The sequence below is a fragment of the Triturus cristatus genome, chromosome 10 (assembly GCF_964204655.1).
Source record: "Triturus cristatus chromosome 10, aTriCri1.1, whole genome shotgun sequence".
In the NCBI taxonomy this organism is placed as follows: domain Eukaryota; kingdom Metazoa; phylum Chordata; class Amphibia; order Caudata; family Salamandridae; genus Triturus; species Triturus cristatus.
In genome coordinates, this window is record NC_140593.1 from 1,069,487,126 (window position 1) to 1,069,507,651 (window position 20,526).

The 20,526-nt window shown below is 45.1% G+C and overlaps 1 protein-coding gene across 1 annotated transcript in view; it reads left to right on the top strand.

Moving 5' to 3' along the window:
* Positions 1–1,053: 1,053 nt before the first annotated feature.
* Positions 1,054–20,526, top strand: part of GRIFIN (galectin-related inter-fiber protein) — a 57,457-nt gene continuing 37,984 nt past the window's right edge. Inside the window, exon 1 of the mRNA XM_085630216.1 lies at positions 1,054–1,101. Coding sequence (XP_085486342.1) covers positions 1,090–1,101 — 12 coding nt within the window. The 5' untranslated portion in view covers positions 1,054–1,089. The remainder of the gene's footprint in view (positions 1,102–20,526) is intronic.

A 20,526-nucleotide genomic window follows, 5' to 3' on the forward strand; every position in this document is an offset into this window, starting at 1 on the left:
CAAATACCTCTGTCTTCACTAAAATGAATTTATAACCAATTTCTTTCACATTTAGGGAAATCCCTAAGTGTTTATGGCTAGTTTCCCTACTTCAGAGGTCTTTCTAAAGCGCTACAGTACAAAAAGTGACATTGTCCTAATATAAAGTGCAAATAACTTCCTCTTAAAGTGCTTCATAAATCCAAACGGTATCTCCTCTTTACCATACAGTATATCCGAATATACTTTGGGTGGTAATGAAGTTAAATTTACTTTTCTTTGATAGTATTTTTATCTACTTATTCCACTATGTTTCATAGAGTAAAAGTTAACCTAAGATCCATGCTAAAAAGTGAAAAATACGCAAAACTCCCTTTATTAATAAAAAGTGCTCTAAATGTGCCTTGTTGTCCACTTCTTATCTTACAAAATCTATTTACATTCTTTTCTTGCTCTTCTAGTGAATGCTCTATAAGGGATGCGGAGGCTCAATAAAGATATATATATATATATATATAAAATATATAAATATATAAAATATATATATAAAAATCTGGGCAATTTTCTTATATTTTTACAATTTGCTGTTCTTGTAATTAGATGCAGCCAAGACCTCTGACCCCAAACTCCTGCATCTCCAATAACGCCATGGCCTGCTGCCTGGTGTGAGCTCTTGTATGGAGTGCATTACGGACTGTATTAAATAGTTTTAGCGTGCGTGACCATCGGGTGTTTTGCTTCCAAGGCAGACTGCTGAGGGTGGCAGATTCCATTCTGTAATGCTCTGTGCTCTAATGTAATCCCCTCATTATGTGAGCGTTTATTATTCTCAGAAGTGGAAATGGACTGGCTTTATAGGGGCGCGAGTAGACGGGAATGCTATTCAAACACTGTTCCTTCCCCGTGCCCCACAGCTGTACACCCCTCCCTCCCCCAGTCGAAAATTTGGGAGTTACCCACCAAACCTCCGTTCACAGACTGGTGTTTACCCCTGGTATTTCCTGCACGTGCTGTACAGTATCCCCGCCCACATCCAGGCGCTATATTAAGCATGTAAATTACAGTCCGTGCTCGTGCACGGATCAGACAGGGTGAACGCTCACAGACACGATGGCGCTACGGGTAAGCACCTCATGCATTCGGACGTAGTAATAGTTTTCTGTAAATTATAAAAATATACCTTTATCTATAGTATACAGTACTGCTATGTATACCATTGCCTGTACTCCCTATTTAGACTGGTGGGGAAATCGAAGAAAGGCTAGCAACTTGCCCAGGATCACACAATTTGGTCCAGGTGTGCAACCTGGAATTAAGCTCATTTAGACACTTTGCCTTATTACACCGAGGGACAGATTTACAACAAAGTAACGCAGCACGGTACAGCAAGTCATTTGGCTGCGCCGCGCTGCGTTAGGTTGGAAAGCACAGAGATGCGACATATTTACAAGAATATGTCGCATCTCTGTCCTTTCCCTGCGCTGGCGCACAAACTGCAGCCATGCGCCGGCACAGGCACCCTTGCACGCAAGGATGCCTGCGCTGTGGGGAGATTGTTTTTGTGCAGGAAGGGACACCTTCCTGCACAAAAACAATCACAAGAGCCTTTTTCCTCTTTCAATGCGTGCTGGATGCGTGCTGTAGAATGCAGCACGCATTGAAAGAGGGAAAAACAAGGAGAAATTAAACATTTCTCCTCATTGTGCCGTGCTACGCCACCTCTAGGGTGGGGAAGCATTCACACGCATCTCCAGATTTACGATTTCTCGTGAATCTGGAGATGTGTCTTGTTCCTTGAGTGTTGCGTGGGAACACCCACAGCAACACCCATGGAACGACCCTTCCACGCACAGTGCTGCATGTGAAGGGGCCATATTTACGAGGAGAGGAAAAGTCATGCAGGGTGGCCACCAGTACGTCACGAAAAGTGATGTAGTGGTGACGCAGGGGGCTTGTAAATCTGCCCCCGAGTTGTTTTTTTTCCACGTAAGCGATTTGGCGGAATTGGATTTGCACCATCCTTGCTGGTTATGCAAAAAGGGGATGTAAGAGAACTACCACTGCTAGACTTTTCAAATTAAAAAACACATCCAGCATCAAAAGCAAGTGCCTACTGCAAAAAAAGCTCAAAAATCCATGCAAAACCTAACACGACGCCAGACCCCGGCCAGAAAACTTCCATTCCTGACCGCCACCCTCACTCAGTAATGGTCGATCAAGTGGATAAAAGCAGAGAGAGATCACTGGCAGTGGAAAGCCAGAGACTATGGAATGCACTCAGCCGAGATCCCACCCAATCACAGGTGCTTCAGGAATCTCTTGAAAACAGAACCATTGAGATGGGCTTCCAAAGAGACCTGTCAGGAGCTCAGTAGCTTCAATCCCAGAACATCAGCTGTGGCCACCACCAGGGGCGGCTCTAAGGCGGCGCGGCCGGTGCCACCGCACCGGGTGCTGACTTCGCATGGGAGAGCCTGTTTGCTAGTTTATATTGTGCTGAAAAGCACCTGCTGCCACGTTCCTGGCCTCCAGCAGTTTTCAGGAAACAATTAAAATGTCAAGAAAACCCCGGTGATTAATGTTCCTCCTGGCGAGATCGGAGTTTTGTCTAGTACACATTTTGACTCGTGGAAGTTTTGATTCATGGTAAGGTAGCGCAGAGGGTTAATATACCTGCTGCAAAGAACATGTACCATGCAGATCACAAACTGAATATAATGTAAACAGGTCAGTGGGTTACTGCTTTTGTCAGAGACTTCCTTTTGGTAGTTGCAGTTTACAGTAAGCTATTAACTGTCATCATAGAACTGCGAGCAGACTTCAAGGTATAGATTAGAGTGTATGGATTTTTTCCCCAGACTCATTATTCGAATGTTGCAAAATAAGGTTCATTTGGGTACAAATCAGTTCTTGTTCCTAAGGAGAGCCCCAATCCATTGTGTTACATTTTAAATTCAGAGGGGCAGATTTACAAGGCCCTTGCGCCACTTTTGCATCACTTTTCCCATGTTAAAAATGATGCAAAAGTGGCGCAAGGGCCTTGTAAATCTGCCCCAGAGTTTGTGCTTCTCCAGACTTAGGGGCATATTATCAAGCACGGCGTTAAAATTATCGCCGCTTTAGCGGCAGAAACCTGCCGCTAAAGCAGCGATAATGGGCTTGATAATATGCCGCAGAGAATTCCAATAGAAGCCCATGTTGACACCAGAACATGGGCTTCTATGGGAATTCTCAAGGGCATATTATCAAGCCCATTATCGCTGCTTTAGTGGCAGTTTTCTGCCACTAAAGCGGCGATAATTTTAACGCCGTTTCTTTATAATATGCCCCCAAGTACTCTTCAACTATGCTGCCTACCTGTATGGATGACATGTGAAATCCACCCCTTGTTGTCCTCTCTCTGTTTTATGTAACATTTCCTGAACACTGATTTATACACCTATGATTGATTGTTTGTGTAATGTGCGTGTTATATAAAGTGCTCTGACACCCTTCACTTTTATGAGTGACACTATAACATTATTTAAATGCATCTGAGAGAGAGTGGTTAGGGAGACTGTTAAAGGGTGGTAGGGTGGGAACCGTGGCAGAGGTGGTCATTGGGGGGCACTAAAAAAACAGTGTCGCACTGGGCGCCACCCCAAAAATGACTCTTTCACTCCCTACCTAGCTTTCTTCCGATCAAGCAATGCTCAGATCTTCTGAAGTTACCAAAAGGTCACATGCATTCATAAGAAAAATGTCTAAATAAATGGAAAAAACAGACAAGAAATAAAAATCAACTTGTTACAGAATAGCCCATGTGCAAAATCCTTATCTAATATGGTCTGGCGATACAACATGTTTCGGCTACTTATTAAAATGAAAGCAGCAAAATGTTTTGCACGTATTTGACCAAGTGCAGTTGTTATATAATATGGCACCAATGGCCATATGGCATAGAAGATTGGTGCCAGGGCAAAAAATAAGAGGAACAGATTGTTCAATATTTGTATTTTGTCTAAATAATTACTAAGCAAATATGTTTTCAACGTTTTCAAATGTTAGAGATATCAGGGGAGTTTTTAAAATCTATTTTGAAGCATGTTTGATGATTGTGTAACTTGGAATGGATCAAAAGATGTGATTCAATTCACAATGCATTAGAATGTTTGCATCAATGCTAAAAAGAAAAGATAAGATTGGGAACCATTGGGACAGATAAGAAGGAATGGTAATCTATTACTTGAAATCATTTTACATATTTAACACAGTGTTTAGTTAAGAAGTTCTGGTCCATTACTGCTTTTGTTAAAACATTTAGGGGCATATTATCAAGAAACGGCGTTAAAATTATCACCGCTTTAGCAGCAGAAAACTGCCGCTAAAGCGGCGATAATGGGCTTGATAATATGCCCTTAAGAATTCCCATAGAAGCCCATGTTCTGGTGTCAACATGGGCTTCTATGGGAATTCTCTGCGGCATATTATCAAGCCCATTATCGCTGCTTTAGCGGCAGTTTTCTGCCGCTAAAGCGGCGATAATTTTAACGCCGTGCTTGATAATATGCCTCCAAAATATCTAGTTTTTCTTTATTTTTGCTACTCATGAAATAAGAAAAAAATCCAACTGATTTTGCCAGAGAGCTAGCCGCCCGTTCACATTTCAAATCAGAAACGTTGGTTTGCTCTATTTCTTAGCATTCAAACACAGCAATAATACTATGAAATCAGTAGGCACATTTTTTACGAAATGTTTTAAAACTTTAGTTTGGTGAAAATTGTTTTAGCTACTTTCCATATTCTGGAATCAGCCAAATTTATGCGTATATGCCCAAATCTTAACAGTGAAGCGCCTGATCACTTGCCCGTCACTTGCGATAGCATCACGCAGGGTCTTGTAGGACTCTTCTACCTCCACCGCCACTACCAAGGACTGCTTCTGCGGTGCCCGAGGGTGTGGGCCTACACTTTCCAGCAGCCCCTGTGGCACGCACGCCGCACACGTCATCCTACGCGCCAGGAGGCGCTCAAGAGGAGGCCAGGGCTCCCGCGGCGCAGGAGCCCAAATCTTAATAGTGAAGCGCCTGATCACTTGCGATAGCATCACGCAGGGTCTTGTAGAACTCTGCTACCGCCACCGCCACTACCAAGGACTGCTTCTGTGGTGCCCGAGGGTGTGGGCCTACATTTTCCACCAGCTCCTGTGGCACGCACGCCGCACACGTCATCCTACGCGCTAGGAGGCGCTCAAGAGGAGGCCAGGGCTCCCGCGGCGCAGGAGCCCAAATCTTAATAGCAAAGCGCCTGATCACTTGCCCATCACTTGTGATAGCATCACGCAGGGTCTTGTAGGACTCTGCTACCACCACTGCCACTACCAAGAATGGCTTCTCCGGTGCCTGAGGGTGTGGGCCTACATTTTCCAGCAGCCCCTGTGGCGCACATGCCGCACACGTCGGCACACACGCCAGGAGGAGCTCAAGAGGAGGCCAGGGCACCCACGGCGTGGGACGCACGCGGGCGTGCCTGGGCTAAGCCTGGGCCAAGGGGCGGGCCCGTCTGCACCTGTCAGAGCTCAGAGGAGGCTGGGCATACCCTTTTGGCCTGCACATTTTTGCTCCTGACCTACTCGGAATACAACACTTTTCGAGCAGGACTAGAGAAGGACCACACATTATTACCTGGCATCAACCCCAACCTGGACTACCCTGACATAATCCATCGAGCAGGTATGGATAAATCAACCTTACCCACTTAATCCCAGTTTTGCTTATTTTACTCGAACTCTGGGGACCATCTGGGTACTCTTTGGGGACTGGTTCCCAATTGTATCAGCCGTAGGACGGATGTAACACAAGGGAGACGGTTCCTGATGGGGAAGCGCAGGGTAGCAGCCACGGCAGGCTCTTCAGGTCTCATAGTAACCATGGACTCATTTTCACAGCGTGCTGCGTCAGTGCTGGATAAGGAGATAGAATTGGTGAACCAGCGCCTGTCAAGATCTCCTTTAATTTCTATCCCTTCCCAGCCAATACGCACAGCTACTCATGTGGATAGTATCGAGGACCTTCTTAATAACACAGTACCACAGGACTCAGTTGGTCTGAATGGCTCAATTATCATTGCGGCGGTCACCAGGTACCTCTTAGCCCCACCGTCTTGATTAGTTCCCCTGGGGTGGGGGGTCACTAGGATCGACCAATTGGGCAAATGGGGTCTGCAAATAATAATCATCCTGTAATTGCTTCCACTAACAGACCAATTACTCAAGGGAGGCCTGGAGGTGTAGAACAGGCTAATCAAGGTCTAGGAGTGAAAAGAAAAGGCCAGACACCTGGGGGGAAGGCAAAAAGGCAGAGAGCCGAAACGATAACTAAGAACATATCTGCCAGGCAAGAGCTGACTAACGCAGACATGACGCCTTTTTTAGAATCCATGCAGAATTCCCTTAAAGACATTCTGGATACTAAGCTCGGCCCAAGTATACAAAGGCTGTCTTTGATTGAAAGCAGTATTTCCAGGCTCAGTAGTAATCCATTGCCGGGAGATGACACGGAAAATGCTAGTTCTGCAAGGGTCCCCTCAACTGTGGAGGGCACAATATCTGGAGCCCCAAGCGCTGTATCTAAGGACTCTTTACCCCGCTCTTTAAAATCCTCAAGTAACCCCAACTGACCTTACCCCCATCCACGCTTCATCCTGGAAAGGCTTTAGGCACGACTTTGGAAGCTGTGGCAAATTTGTTTGTTCACTCCAAATCAGTTCAGGAGACAAATGCACATGTGGAGCATCAACTGGAAAGAAGCAAGGTTAATGGCCCCCTGGAAAATCTAACGTATAAAGTGCCCAATATTCATCTACCCCCGGAGTCAACTCCATATGTGGTGGTATTGGGGAATGTACCAATCCTCCCCCAGGGGACAAGGGAAGAATATACCCAACTGAAAAACAAGGTTCTACATTGGCTATCCTGTAACACGGTACTGGGAGCAAGGACAGCGAATTATATAAACAGGGTGCGTAGGGTTAACTAGGTGGGAAGTTCACGTAAATCATTTAACGGCGATTGTATTATCATCAACTTTAATCAACCCCACCTCGCCACAAGGATTTTGTTTTCCACTGTTAATAATCCCTCTCAAAACCCCAAGACGTCAATTGTTGCCTTACCTCTTGGTTTCTTTTACAAGCCAGAGTCTCCCGGGCATACTCGTTTGGCGACCATTTTTAAAGGCCCACCTAGCTGCCATATACCTCAGCATCGATCGGTGATGAACCCGACTCCAAACTGGGTTTCAGAGTCATATCATTGGAATACTACTGGACACGGCTGGTGGGAGCTGCCGCCTCCTCCTACTCTTGAGCTGGCCAACCGCTTTACACCCTTGACAACTTTAGATGCATGTGATTGCCTTAATGGGCATGAGTCCATGAATCAAGTTAATCCAGCTAACTTGCAGGAAACCCCACGTTCAAGCATCGGGACAGTAGACACTAGTAAAAGAAATTTTATATCCTGGAATTTTGCTGACCCTTTATGGATTGTTTATGTTAAACAAATTAGCCTAATTTGTCTACAGGAGACCTGGCTAACGAGACACTGCACCACTGGAGGGTTACAAATCATTTTCAGTCCCGGCTATTTCATCACATGGGGGAAGACCAATGGGTGGCATCACAATTTATATCTCCCTAGCAGTTGAATGCAGTTTAAAGGTTGTGTCTCTAGAAAACACTTACATACAGGCATTGGTACTTTACAGGGTGCCTCGTAATTTGGACCTCATACATTTTTATAATTCACTATCATGTAACAATGAAGCAGGCAATATAACTCTACTAGGCTCTTTTGTACGGGAACATATGAACATGACCTTCGGGGGCCTTGTGATTGCAGGGGACTTTAATATTCATACATTTGTTGACCCTAGGTTAGTTCCGGTAGCCGAGATGGCGTGTCCCCATGTTCAGGGTATTCACTTTGAACACTCTACTGAGGAGGAGACACTGAACGATCTCCTCCATGAATTCGATTTGGTGTCCCTCATGAGTTTATCTGATACATGCAGTAAAGTGGTCATCCCTTGTTTTAAAGGCAGGGGCGCCGGGCCGTTTATAGATTTTATCCTGGGTATCCTCGCCCATATTAGAGCTATTTGCGGGATTTGCCATACAAGCAAGCGTTTTCAGTGATCATAACCCCATATGTGTGCAATTTCAGGCACCCTACTTGGTATTTAGGGGGGGGCTGTTCAAAGCGGGGCAGTGAGACCAACTGATGGTGGGAGGCGGCTAAAATGGTCCCAGATAGCTCCATATGTATTTTATGGATATTTGACTTCTTTATGCGCCAATGAGTTGGCCAGGTGCTTCTCCGCAACCTCGGCGCCGAAGGAAGTCATTGGTGCCTTTAACACCATCTCAGATAAAATAGGTAAGTTTTTAAGCGCCCCAGTGAGGCGATCTGTCAGTCAGTCTGCTATTTGGTTTGACTCCCTCTGCTCAAAGGCGGCTAGAATGCTGCAGGATGCACTTAGCAAATGCCCCAGGGACCCTATACAGGTTAGATCTTGCCGTAGGAATACAAGTTAGAACTTGTAAGACGAAAAGCGGCTTTAAAAGATGAAATATGAGGGACCTCATCGATGCAAGCACTCGAGTTTTTGGAATAGAATTAATAATCCTTTCTTAAATTCTTAGGACGGGAGAGTGGTAGCTGCTAACATAGCAGAGGAAGAGTGGGTACACCATTACATCAGCGCCAGGATACCCGCAGGGTGGCAGACAGCGCTATAGAAGAGCTTATACAATACAATACAATACAATACAAAGCTATATTTGAGTGCCCCTCTGAGTTAACCCCCTCACTACCCAGGGTGGTGGCAGATTCGGTTTTGGTTTTTAGCTCCCTTGAGGTGAAAGAAGGTATTATGGGATTATCCAGTAATAAAACCCTTGACCTATTGGTTTTCCAGCTGACCTTTATAAATCAAACCCAACACTCTGGGCTCCTGCCCTTGCCGCGTTTTTGAATGCAGCGACAAGATCCGGTTGCCCAGAGTCTTGGGCAACTTCAACCATAGTGCCAGTGTTTAAGAAGGGCAACCATGATAGCACCCATTGCTACAGGCCCATCTCCTTGTTGGATTCGGTGGTCAAGCTTGTGGGTCGCGTGTTTCTGGAAAGGTTGACAACCTGGACAGAAGAGCATGCCACCTTATCAGATATCCAGTACGGGTTTTGTCCCGGAAGGTCCACTATGGCCCAATGCCTTACCCTGTCCATGATCGTAAACAAGTATACGGTTGCACGCCCCAGTACAATCAATTTAGCATTTATGGATTTGTCTTCCGCGTTTGACCGCGTGAATGGGGGTAAACTCTGGCAATCCATGCTTGCTATTGGTGTAGATGAAAATATCATTTCTTTCCTAGAAAGTCTTCATCAAGCAACCAGGGCACAGGTCAGATTTTCCCAGGACCTCAGAGTCTCTCGCTCTGTGGAAATAAAGCGAGGTGTAAGACAGGGTTGCATCCTGGCCCCTTTTTTGTTTAAATTATATATCAATGATCTAGATACCACATTACAAGACATTATGGTTGGTTTTCCATAAGTAGGTAATCGGGGACCCGGTTTTATTATATGCGGATGATGCAGTCCTTATAACTAGGACCGCCAGGGGGTTACAAACCCTACTTGACTCCTTTTCCACCTTCATGAAGGACAGGGACCTATCCATTAATGATTCAAAATCCTTTGTGATGCAGATACCCGCACAAAAAAGCACTCTCAGTTCAAGGGATGTCCTGTGAAGGTCCCCCGTACAAAGGTTTTTTCATAGCTGGGAGTAATACTTGATGATCATCAAAACTGGGGCCCAGTAAAGAAGAGAAAGAGGGGTGACTTCATACGAGCTAATACGGTCGTCTTTAATTTTGCTACAAATTTAGGTAAAAGACCTATAGCGGCACTGCTACAAATATCTCAGGCCAAATGTGTCACGTGGCTGCTTATGAAAGCGAAATATGGGGGCACATGGCTATGGAAGATCTGCAAGTGGCCGAGACCAGGTTTTTGAAGCGTTTATTGGGCGTCCCAATTGGGACCTCAAACATGGTTGTACACAAACAACTAGGGGTCCCTTATTTGAGTGACACTCTGGCTTTACGCCCACTAACTTTTTGTTTGGTTGAAAACGTGGCGTAATGAGGATCTGTTGCTGACCCAGAGGATATTGAAAGAGTGTATGTTGAGGGATCACACACATCATATATCATGGCTAAGCTATATAAGGTAAGGGTGGGCGTAATGTGCGTAAGGGACCTACGCAGAGAGGCACGGAGATGGAACCAATCTCCGCACTCTCCGCATAGTTTCGTTACGCACATCCCGCCTCCTGCCCGCCTCCCGCAGTATTAAATACATAAAAAATCAATTTTTAAATAACCTTACCTTATCGGCGGCGTCCCCGGGCTTCCATCCTACTCCAGCGCATCTTCTTCTGGGAACTGCGCATACGCGGGAGCCCGTGCTTGCGCATTCCTGCCGAGGAATGCGCATGCGCGGGCTCCCGCGCAAGCGCAGTTTCCAGAAGAAGACGCGCTGGAGGAGGATGGAAGCCCGGGGACGCCGCCGATAAGGTAAGGTTATTCAAAAATTGATTTTTTAATGTATTTAATACTGCGGGCGGGAGGCGGGTGTCCAACTTCCGTTATGCCACGAGTGTGCGGAGATTTGCCCTGTTTCTCCACCTATTATCGCGGAAGGCGTAAGGGCAAATCTCCACACATTCCGTGGTCGGAACGGAGTTGTCCGCCCACCCTTAATATAAGGTCCAGTTTTGATAGACCTGGCAGACCAGATCTATACAGTAATCCAGAAACAGCATCTAAAAAGGATCTGGTTTGGGTCAGGGATTCCTTCAGTAGCCTATTGAAATTGGAGCGGGACGAGCACTAACTGAAGAAATCTAGTGTGCGAAATTTTATAATCCTGAAAACATCACCAACTACAGAGCGCTATCTTTTAGGCTCTTTCAGCACATACGACCATTTTCTGTTGACTAGGTTTCGCCTGGGTTTCTTCCATCTCCTGTTAGCTTTCCCTGGGGGTTGCCATAGAGGACAGCCTTTACCATCCTGCGGAGGCGATGGTGAGTCTCCGCAGGATTTGCTCCATTTTTTATTCTTTTGCAGTTTCTACATGATGCTCCGGGGGAAACTAATAGTCCCTGTTTTGAGGAGATTGAATTTTAGGCAGGCACGCCCAGCTTTAATTTATTTACAACTGCTATCTGAAGACTCTGTCCTATTTGTTCTTAATTTTCTTAAATTAGCAGTAAAAAACAGGGCATTACTTGACTAGAGGGCAGTACCCTGGAGGGCAACTTATCAACTCAGTCCCCAGCCAGTGACACAATAAATCACCAGGTCTGTGGGCTTTATTTATCGCTAGGTCTATTTGAACCACTGATTTTACCAGAGATCTGATTTTAATGGATATTTTATTTATGAACTAACCTGCATGTTATTAATTGGACAAATGGTTTTATGAATTTTATCATTGTTGCTTTTATATATATATGTGAACTTTTATGGTTTTACAGCTGTAAACCAAATAAAGTTGTTTGACTGACTGACTGGCCTCACTTTTTACCCTCCGACAATCCCTCAGGTGATAAGGACACTGGTCATATATAATGGAAAAGTTTGAAATTTAGCAAATGTGTTGCAAAGCTATGTTGATGTTTGTTTTTAAAGAATAGATCAATGAACTTTTGCTGGCATACTTTTATGTAGTACTTTCACTGAGGTTGAGATGTAGAGAAATTATTTTTTCGCAATGGTTGTCACATGGTGCAAAACTTTAGTTTTCTAGCAAATCCTACCCAATTCTATATCATGTAAGCGATAAACATGTTGCAAAATGGAGTTGTTACATTTATCCAATATTACATTTTGCAACGTGCAAAACTTTGGCAAGTCCGTCTCAACCCTTGTTTTCTGTTTTTGTGATAGGTATTAGAGCTAATGTGTTTAGCCCTCAACTTATTCTTAAACAAAGTTTTTTGATTTGCTGTAAAAAGCAGTAGCAATTAGATGTTGCACTAGACGTAATGGTTGTGTAACAAGGGCAATGCAAATGGTGTTTGCTCCACTTTTCACATGTGATGAATGGCACAAACATATTTACAAGGTCACACAAAGCCACTTTGTGTGACTTTTCATGGCTGTGTGAATATGTTCCCCTGTCACGCAGGGGAGGCATAGGAGTGGTGCAACGAGGAGAAATACTTTTATTTCTCCTCGTTTGTTCCTCTTTCGATGCGTGCTGCATTTTGCAGTGCGCAAAGAAAGAGGAACATGTTGCTTTTGTGCAGAAAGGTGTCCCTTCCTGCTCAAAAACAATCCTCCCCGCAAGGCAGGCACCCATGCAACATGCTGCAAGGGTGTCTGCGTTGGCGCACGGCTGCTGTTTGTTCGCCGGTGCAGGGGAGAAGGACAGGAATGCCCCGTATCTTGTAGATATGGTGCATTCCTGCCGTTTTCTTTTGACGCACGGCAGCACGGAAGGCCTGCTGCGCTGCAGTGCGTCAAAAGTTTGTAATGAGGCCCCCTGTTTGCAAACCAGTAGGTGTGGTTTTCACAAGCTGGAATGGGTGCTGGCACATTTTATGATGCTAATGATTTTCCAGTCAGTCACTAGCAAAATATACAGTCCGGTGAGGTTTGCAGAACATTGTGCCTTATTTATATGTCTGAGGCAAGGGATATTTCCCAACCCTGTGCTAATGCCTACAAATCCAGGGCTGGAAGCCCACCAACCCTTCATTCTTGCCTTCACATTATTTACATATTAAATTTTTTTTGAGGAGCGAGTATTGCTTAAAGGCAAAGGAGTAGCTTTTACCAAACAAGCTTTGGCAAAGAAAACAAGTCTGTACGCATGTAAACAAAGGCATTCACAAATGCTGTTAACATGTACTGCATACGCAAGTGCTGTTAACATGACCCCATGCCCCATGACCAACTCCTCGGATTCTCTCCTCGGATTCTCTCCTCGGATTCTCTCACTACCACCCCGCAAAAGTCCACCTCATCTCTCCAATCATAAGATATTGCTAAACACAGCACCCCCCATGCGGCCAGTGCCGCCTCCACAGATCAGCACCCAGTGAGGTTGCACCAGTCGCACTGCCCTAAAGTCGGCCCTGACTGCATGCACAAATGCTGCTAAGCACTTGAAAGCCTGCCCATCGGTTTTGCCAATGCTGGGGAGAAGTATCGAAAAAGATTTGCCTTCTGTATAGAATGCATAAGGAAGTTAAAAGGTTTGATTTGAAGATTGGTGGGTGGGTTATTGTGACATATACCCCTCCAGCAAGAGCATCCAAGTAATAAGGCGTACGGGATCTCTATCATGTTTGTGATGGAGTAACCCATCCGCCAAGAGGTGAAACTGGGAAGGAGAACGGGGAAATGAGATTCCCAGGCAGACGTTTCCACGCTTCAATGAGTTGATCAAAACAGTCGCCATATTAATTCTTTAAAAAACAAATGTTCCTGAATGTTCAAGTGACCGCAAGTTGAAAAGGCAGCAGTACGTACTCCTCTACTGTGTAGTAAGAGAAGGGACAGGCAGCCAAAGAAGAAACCAGCCTTCTCTCCAGGGTGCCTGCTACCTGAAAGAAATCTAATGTGAAAAACTGAATGATCGGCTAATAAACCAAAGGCTGCTTGGGAGCCAGTATAGGCTTTATTTGATAGAATCTGGAATTTGTCCTTTTATTGGAAACCTATAGAAAAGATGTGCAGCAGGTACAATCATTGCATTACTAAAGACATGACTTCTGAAAGGACTGAAACATTTAAACAAAATCTTTTTGCACATTTTGTTTACATCATGTGCAACCTATCTTATGTAGTGAGTAATCCATTTATTAAAGTAATTCATTACTTATTCACAGTGCTTTCTGTCACAGGCTTGGACCTCTTAGCACTATAAACACACGTCACTATTTCCTCAGGGCACCGACCAGCATTCAAATCAGTAACTATCTGTTTACGCTCATAGACATCTGAAGTGATTGTATTACCGAACCAAACTGTCCTAACAGAAAAGCTCATTTACCACGGATAAATTTGAGTTGCATTTTTTCATATACGGTGTGTGCATTATATCTTATATGCAGTTGCCTGTAGGTGAAAGACCAACAAAATGCTTACAGAATATTTTGTTCTTTTTATCCACATCGCTGACCCCGACCCACACACTCTGACTGCTCCCCCATTCTAGTCAGGCTCACAGCAATGGCGGAACGAAAGATGAGGGCCCCCCCTGCCAGGTACACAGGGGCATTTAATCCAGAGCTCTCAGGCCTGAGTACTGTGCTGAGAGGGCCCCCTGAAGCTCGCCCCCCCCGCACCGTGGGGGCTGCAGGGGCCTGCGTTACGATCCTGGCTCACAGTTCCCATACTTTTCTTGTTGCACTTGGACAGCTGCATCCACCAAGCTCTAAATCCAGCCCAAAGGACTGACTGTAGCAAACAGCGTAATGCTCTTTCAGATGCGGAAGCTATCTAGGGGTGGGCGGAATTTGCGAAATTAACTTTCGCAAATTATCGCGAAAATGTTTAAAATTATCGCAAACAAGCGGAAAAATCGCGAAGATGCGGAAGTTTTTTTCCAGCATGTTCGCGAGATTTTCTGCATGGTTGCGGGTCGCCAACTTACCCATGTGGTTGCTTGCGGGCGCGGCCATCTTGTTTTGAGTTTTCTCGCGGTGCATGATCGCGAGAAGAAAGACGTGATCGCGCGACGCATGACGTCACTGCGGGCGCGAACTGTCGCGAGACAGCGCAAATGGCTAAAAACAATACAACATCTCATGGAGAACGCGACCGGATCAAGAAAACTTGTCGGCGAACGCAGGGATTCAGGTAAGGCGATCGCGCGCGCGAGAATGTATTATTTTATAGCGTGAGCAAGAAACAAATTATCGCCAAGCTGCGGAAACCGGATTTTTTGACATTTTCGCGCTCTCCGCGGAACGCGAAAATGTCAAATTATCGCAATTTCCGCGAACGGAACGAAATTTTCGCCCAGGCCTAAAGCTATCCCACTTTGCGCACTGGTTACCACACTACATCTGGCGTCTCTAGCCTTTCTGTGAGTTGTGACTGCATTTGTGGGTGCAAACCATGGATATATAGATTTGCAGCTCACAAACAGGAGGGAAGTGCTTCTTACACATCCCCTCCAATTGTTGCTTCTTACACATCCCCTCAAATTGTGCTCGATTTCCTTTTACATAAGCAGTTCGGTCCTTGTGCAAAGCTCTTTTTGATGCCTGGCAGTAAAGTAATAAAACTATGATCCCTGCTCAGGTGCCAATTACATGCAATTTGCCAGTCGGAGGGAATAGATTTGAATAGAAGGAGACAAGGTCTTGGCTGTAATATAGAATGCAAGACATTCAGGCAGGTGTGCCTTTAAATGTAGTGTTCTTATTGCTGGGTGGGGAGGGGGGCATAGCCACATGCAAGTAAGGATTGTTCTGTTGATTAGGCATGTCCTGGCAATACTGAAGCATACACAGGCAAGGAAGCCAAAAGAGGCTGTGCAATCGAAGGCACTGACAGTGCAGCCGGGGAAGCACTCTCAGTGCCAGTGGATGTCCACCCTGTGTCTTAATAACGAGTAGGCTGGTACTGTCATCAGACTTGTGGGCAACTGCATCTACCCTCGATGGGGGAGGGGGTGGAAGGAGTAAGGAGAGATCCAAAGGGTCATCTTCAATGGTTGGGAAATCAACCTCCAGAAACCATCTGGAGTTCTGTTGTAGTAAATCGCTCAGTGGAAGACAATGGGACTACCTTGTATTCCTCAGAACATGGGTTAAACTATTAATATAAACATCAATTTTTCTTAAGGACTTAGTCAAAACATATCATATACATGATTTTTAGAGAGTCGGGAATAAATCCTCTCCAGGTATTCATAACAGTAACAAGATAAGCACAGAGTCCAAACTTTATTAAATATAGTTAGAATTATATATTTTTCAAATGCCAACCACATTTAATGAAGGTACTCCAAAAAGTAAAAGTAAAATGTGCTAACACAGTGCATGTTAGTTGTGATTAAAGTGAGAATAGGTGAACCAAACACCTCATAGTAGGATAATAGACAAATGGCTGCCAATTGCATAATTCCTATTCAAGGATGTTTGCATAGTTCATTATTAATTCATTGTTAGACAGTTCAAATATTCTAGTTAGTCGATGTTTCAACCCCTGGCACGAGCACGGGCCCCCAACCACGACTGCGGGGCCCCCGCCATGAGTGCGGAGGCTATTTGTGAATCAGCCCTCAGAGTAGCAGGTACAAAAGACATCTCACTCAGGGATGTCGCACTATGGCACTGATCAAAGAACAGGCCTCTAACTCCCAAAGGTCAAGTAGCGCACTGTTCACAGGATTAAAAAAAAAGAGGAGGAGCTTTGATTTATTTATGTATTTGTGGTTTTATATAGCACACGTATCTTCCAAGGGCGTAAGAATGCTTTACAAGAGAACAGGTTCAAACAATCATCAGGAACAAACATGTAAGCCAAACAATGGAAAAGTGTGAAAATAGACAGGTTTTTAACCATATGGGTGATAATGATTTTAGCCAGTGTCTTTCAAAAAGAAGGATTTTGAGTTCATTTCATAGGGAGCATAACATGGGTTCACACGAAGGCGAGTTTCCTTAGTCTAATCTGGAAAGAAGCAACTCCTCGGCTACAGATTTTTGGACCTTTTGTACAAAACTCCTTTGCAGTCATCAGATTTGTTACCAAAAATGGACTTTTTGTAAAAGCCTGTTTACAAATTGGAAAATTCTCCCAGACTCCTAAAAGAGCATTTGCGATGCTTGCTGAATAACAAATAGGAGGGAGTCTGTGAGGGGTATCACTCACCTATTTGTGATTTAGAAAAGTTGTATCGATTCTTTTTGACTACAACTGTGGTTGCTATCCATTGATGATTTGCTGAAGCTCACAATTGGGGTGTGGTAATTGATTTTGAAAGAGAAAGGTGTTCCTACACACTTCAACCACTGCTTCCAGCCCATGGGTTGCTAGAGCGCCGTGAACAACAGCCATTTGTGTTCTGTTGTTCTTGTGCATGTGTGGTAAATTTTCACAGCAAATTACCACGGCTCGTGCCATTTCCTGTACATTTTTATCCCAAATGGTGCATAATTACGCAAAGTGGCATAATGGCATAATTTCATGAATTTTGTGTAACAAGCTTAACATGAATATTTTGAAATTACACAAATTACGCTGGCGTAATTTACATTGCGTTTAGGCCTAATTTTATAGTGCACAGAGTTAGTCTTTTTGAAACTTTTGATGAGATTATTGAGGTCATCATCTGGGGTAGCAGGTTCTAATCCAACTTCTAGGCAAATGAAGACAGGCAAAGGAAAGAAGAGAAAAGTAGAAGTGGAGACAGAATCATGGGCGATAGACAGAGACGTTTTAAGGCATGGGCAAAGTTGTTTCTGGGCCCCTGATAGAGACAGTTCTGTAGAGTCTTGCCCTGATGACCTTAAATCATTTTTAAACAGATTGTTTTGAATATCATTCTCCTTTAATTTAATTTTAATATGGGAGATGTGTGAGACTCTATTACAGACATTTTGAAGAGAAATGTTGTGTTTATGTTTTATGCAACATTCATTAAAAAAGTTTCTTCTCGGTCAAACCAGGACCTCACATATGAGAGATGGGAGGGCGTCTCAGAGGTTATTTGCAGTAATATTCGTGAGCTGCTGCTGTGTTACAATATTGAAATCATACATCACTGTCCCTAAATATTAGATGCAAACACATTTACATTTGGACGAGTGTGCTTGTGCACTGTCAGAGACCTGGCCAAACCGGCATGAAAGAGCTGAAATTGGATCATACATTCAAAGCTGTTCCAAACAAGGGGTTCCCCCAAAATCCTTAAGATGTCCCTGGTGATTGATGCACAAGTGAGAAACGAGTGTTGGTAGGACCAAGGGATGCTGTTCGGCACATCGCAAATGAGAGGATGCAGTCACCTCTCCACGCACAGCACCCCCTCCCCCCGGCGCCGCTATTTATGGGGTTCGCTGTAAAGTCAGCCCATTAAGCGAGGCTGAATGGCTTTCTCTGCAGAGCTTTAATTCACGCTAATTAGTACACGGGCAGCAGCGGTGGCTTTATTTATCAGATGGACAATAAAACCACCGAACCCCTTCCACAGCCAGCTGTGAGGCACCGGCCTTCTTTGTATTTTTAAATCACTTACATCCCTAGCCTGGGAGCCCGCAGTCATGGATTCGAGTGTGCTTTGTGTTGGCCTCGATTTATAGGGAATAAAGAGCGCCATTAGGCTGTTTCCTGTAACAGCAGCAGCTCTGCAGAGTTCATGGCGGGAGACGGAACTTACCTCAGAGGGGCAGCTCGGCATACCTCTTTGACAATACCTAGTAAAGGATTATTAAATTAAAAATCAATATTAAATACAGTTTATTGGCTCGTCAAACTCAGGGCAGGAAATATAGCATATGTACACAGCAAGAAGATGGGTGTGATATTCCTTTTCATTTGTGATCTCAGTGGTGCACACTTGCAAAACTTATTTCCTCCCAGAAGCCTCAGCGCCTCGGTTTGAGGAGCTTCACGGCAGTCACTCTCTACTGCCACTTTGAGCTGTATGCACACAGGTAAAGGGAGTCTGGCAGACAACCCAGTGGACCCCTAACTCGCAGGGTCCCTGTTTGGTTTGTAATACTGTCTCTTTAACACTGTGCCATGATTTGGAATTCTATGCCATCCCCTTATTCCTCTCATGGGCACTTTTTGACCCCTCCAGTCTCTTCCTCTTCCCTCTTCAGTTTCCTCCTGCATCCCCCTCCCCTCTCAGATACCTCACCGCTGCGCCCTCACTTTCGATCAGTCAGTCAGGCGCCTCAGACTGAGTACTTACAACACGCTAAGGATCTGTTTGCTTTAATATTAGGTTTGGAGAAAACAGCTTCATCCTCATGGCCCCTTCCTCATTACATCTTTGCCTGCTATTTTGTACCATGCTTGTACTTTCCCTGGTCCCTCTTTTACCACCACTCCTGTAGCCCTCAGCGTCCTTTTGAGTGATTTAAGGATTCTTGTTGATAAGCAACATAAAAACATAACATATATAGCCGAGTGGAAGTCGTCAAGATTGCATTTCATGTCTAGTCTGCAAAGGCAGCCAAGCGAGCAGGCTTCGGGGAGGATACCCTGAAACCGGTCCCAGGATGCTTGTTTGCTGGCCCAGTGATCACCTGGCCTGACAGTTCAGGCTGGACTGTTTCCATGGGGAGCAGCATTAAGGCTGATTTTCATATGGCTGGGTCCAAACTGGGGTGGCGTGGTGAGCAAAAGAACAATGCAGCTTGTGACTTGTAATATTTGCCAAGCTCTTTGCTCGCTGTGCCACTGGATTTAAGCTAGTCTGGCTGATGCGAGGTGATACCCCGAAACTGGCGCCAAGATGCTTGTTTTCTGGTCCAGGGAGGAACTGGCCTGGCAGTTCAGGCTGGACTGGTCCCATGAGGAGTAGCTTGAAGACCGATTTGCATATGGCTGGGTCCAAACTGGGGTGACATGGTGAGCAAATAAAATGATGGATTTAACCCAGATCTCTTGACTGGGGGTGAATGTTTTGATTTGTTCTGCATTCCGTCCATCAATAGTTCTTTTTGCATTTATCACCCTGAGTGGGACGGGTATGCTCAGACGTGAGTCCCGTGCTCTCCATGGAATCAAGCTATCCTGGCTGAAGAGGGGTGTAACCCCGAAACCGGTCCTAGGATGCTTATTTCCGGTCCAGGGAGGACCTGGCTTGGCAGTTTGGGCTGGACTGTTCCCATGAGGCACAGGGTCAAGACTGATTTGCATATGGCCAGGTCTACACTGGGGTGGCATAGTGAGCAAAAGAATGATGGATTTAACCCAGATCTCTTGACTGGGGGTGAATGTTTTGATTTGTTCTGCATTCCGTCCATCAATAGTTCTTTTTGCATTCATCACCCTGAGTGGGACGGGTATGCTCAGACGTGAGTCCCGTGCTCTCCATGCCACTGGAATCAAGCTATCCTGGCTGAAGAGGGGTGAAACCCCGAAACCGGTCCTAGGATGCTTGTTTCTGGTCCAGGGAGGACCTGGCTTGGCAGTTCGGGCTGGACTGTTCCCATGAGGCACAGGGTCAAGACTGATTTGCATATGGCCAGGTCTAAACTGGGGTGGAATAGTGAGCAAAAGAATGATGGATTTAACCCAGATCTCTTGACTGGGGGTGAATGTTTTGATTTGTTCTGCATTCCGTCCATCAATAGTTCTTTTTGCATTTATCACACTGGATTCAAGCTAGCCTGGCTGATGAGAGGTGATACCCTGAAACTGGCACCAAGATGCTTGTTTTCTGGTCCAGGGAGGAACTGGCCTTGCAGTTCACGCTTGACTGGTCCCATGAGGAGCAGGGTGAAGACTGATTTGCATA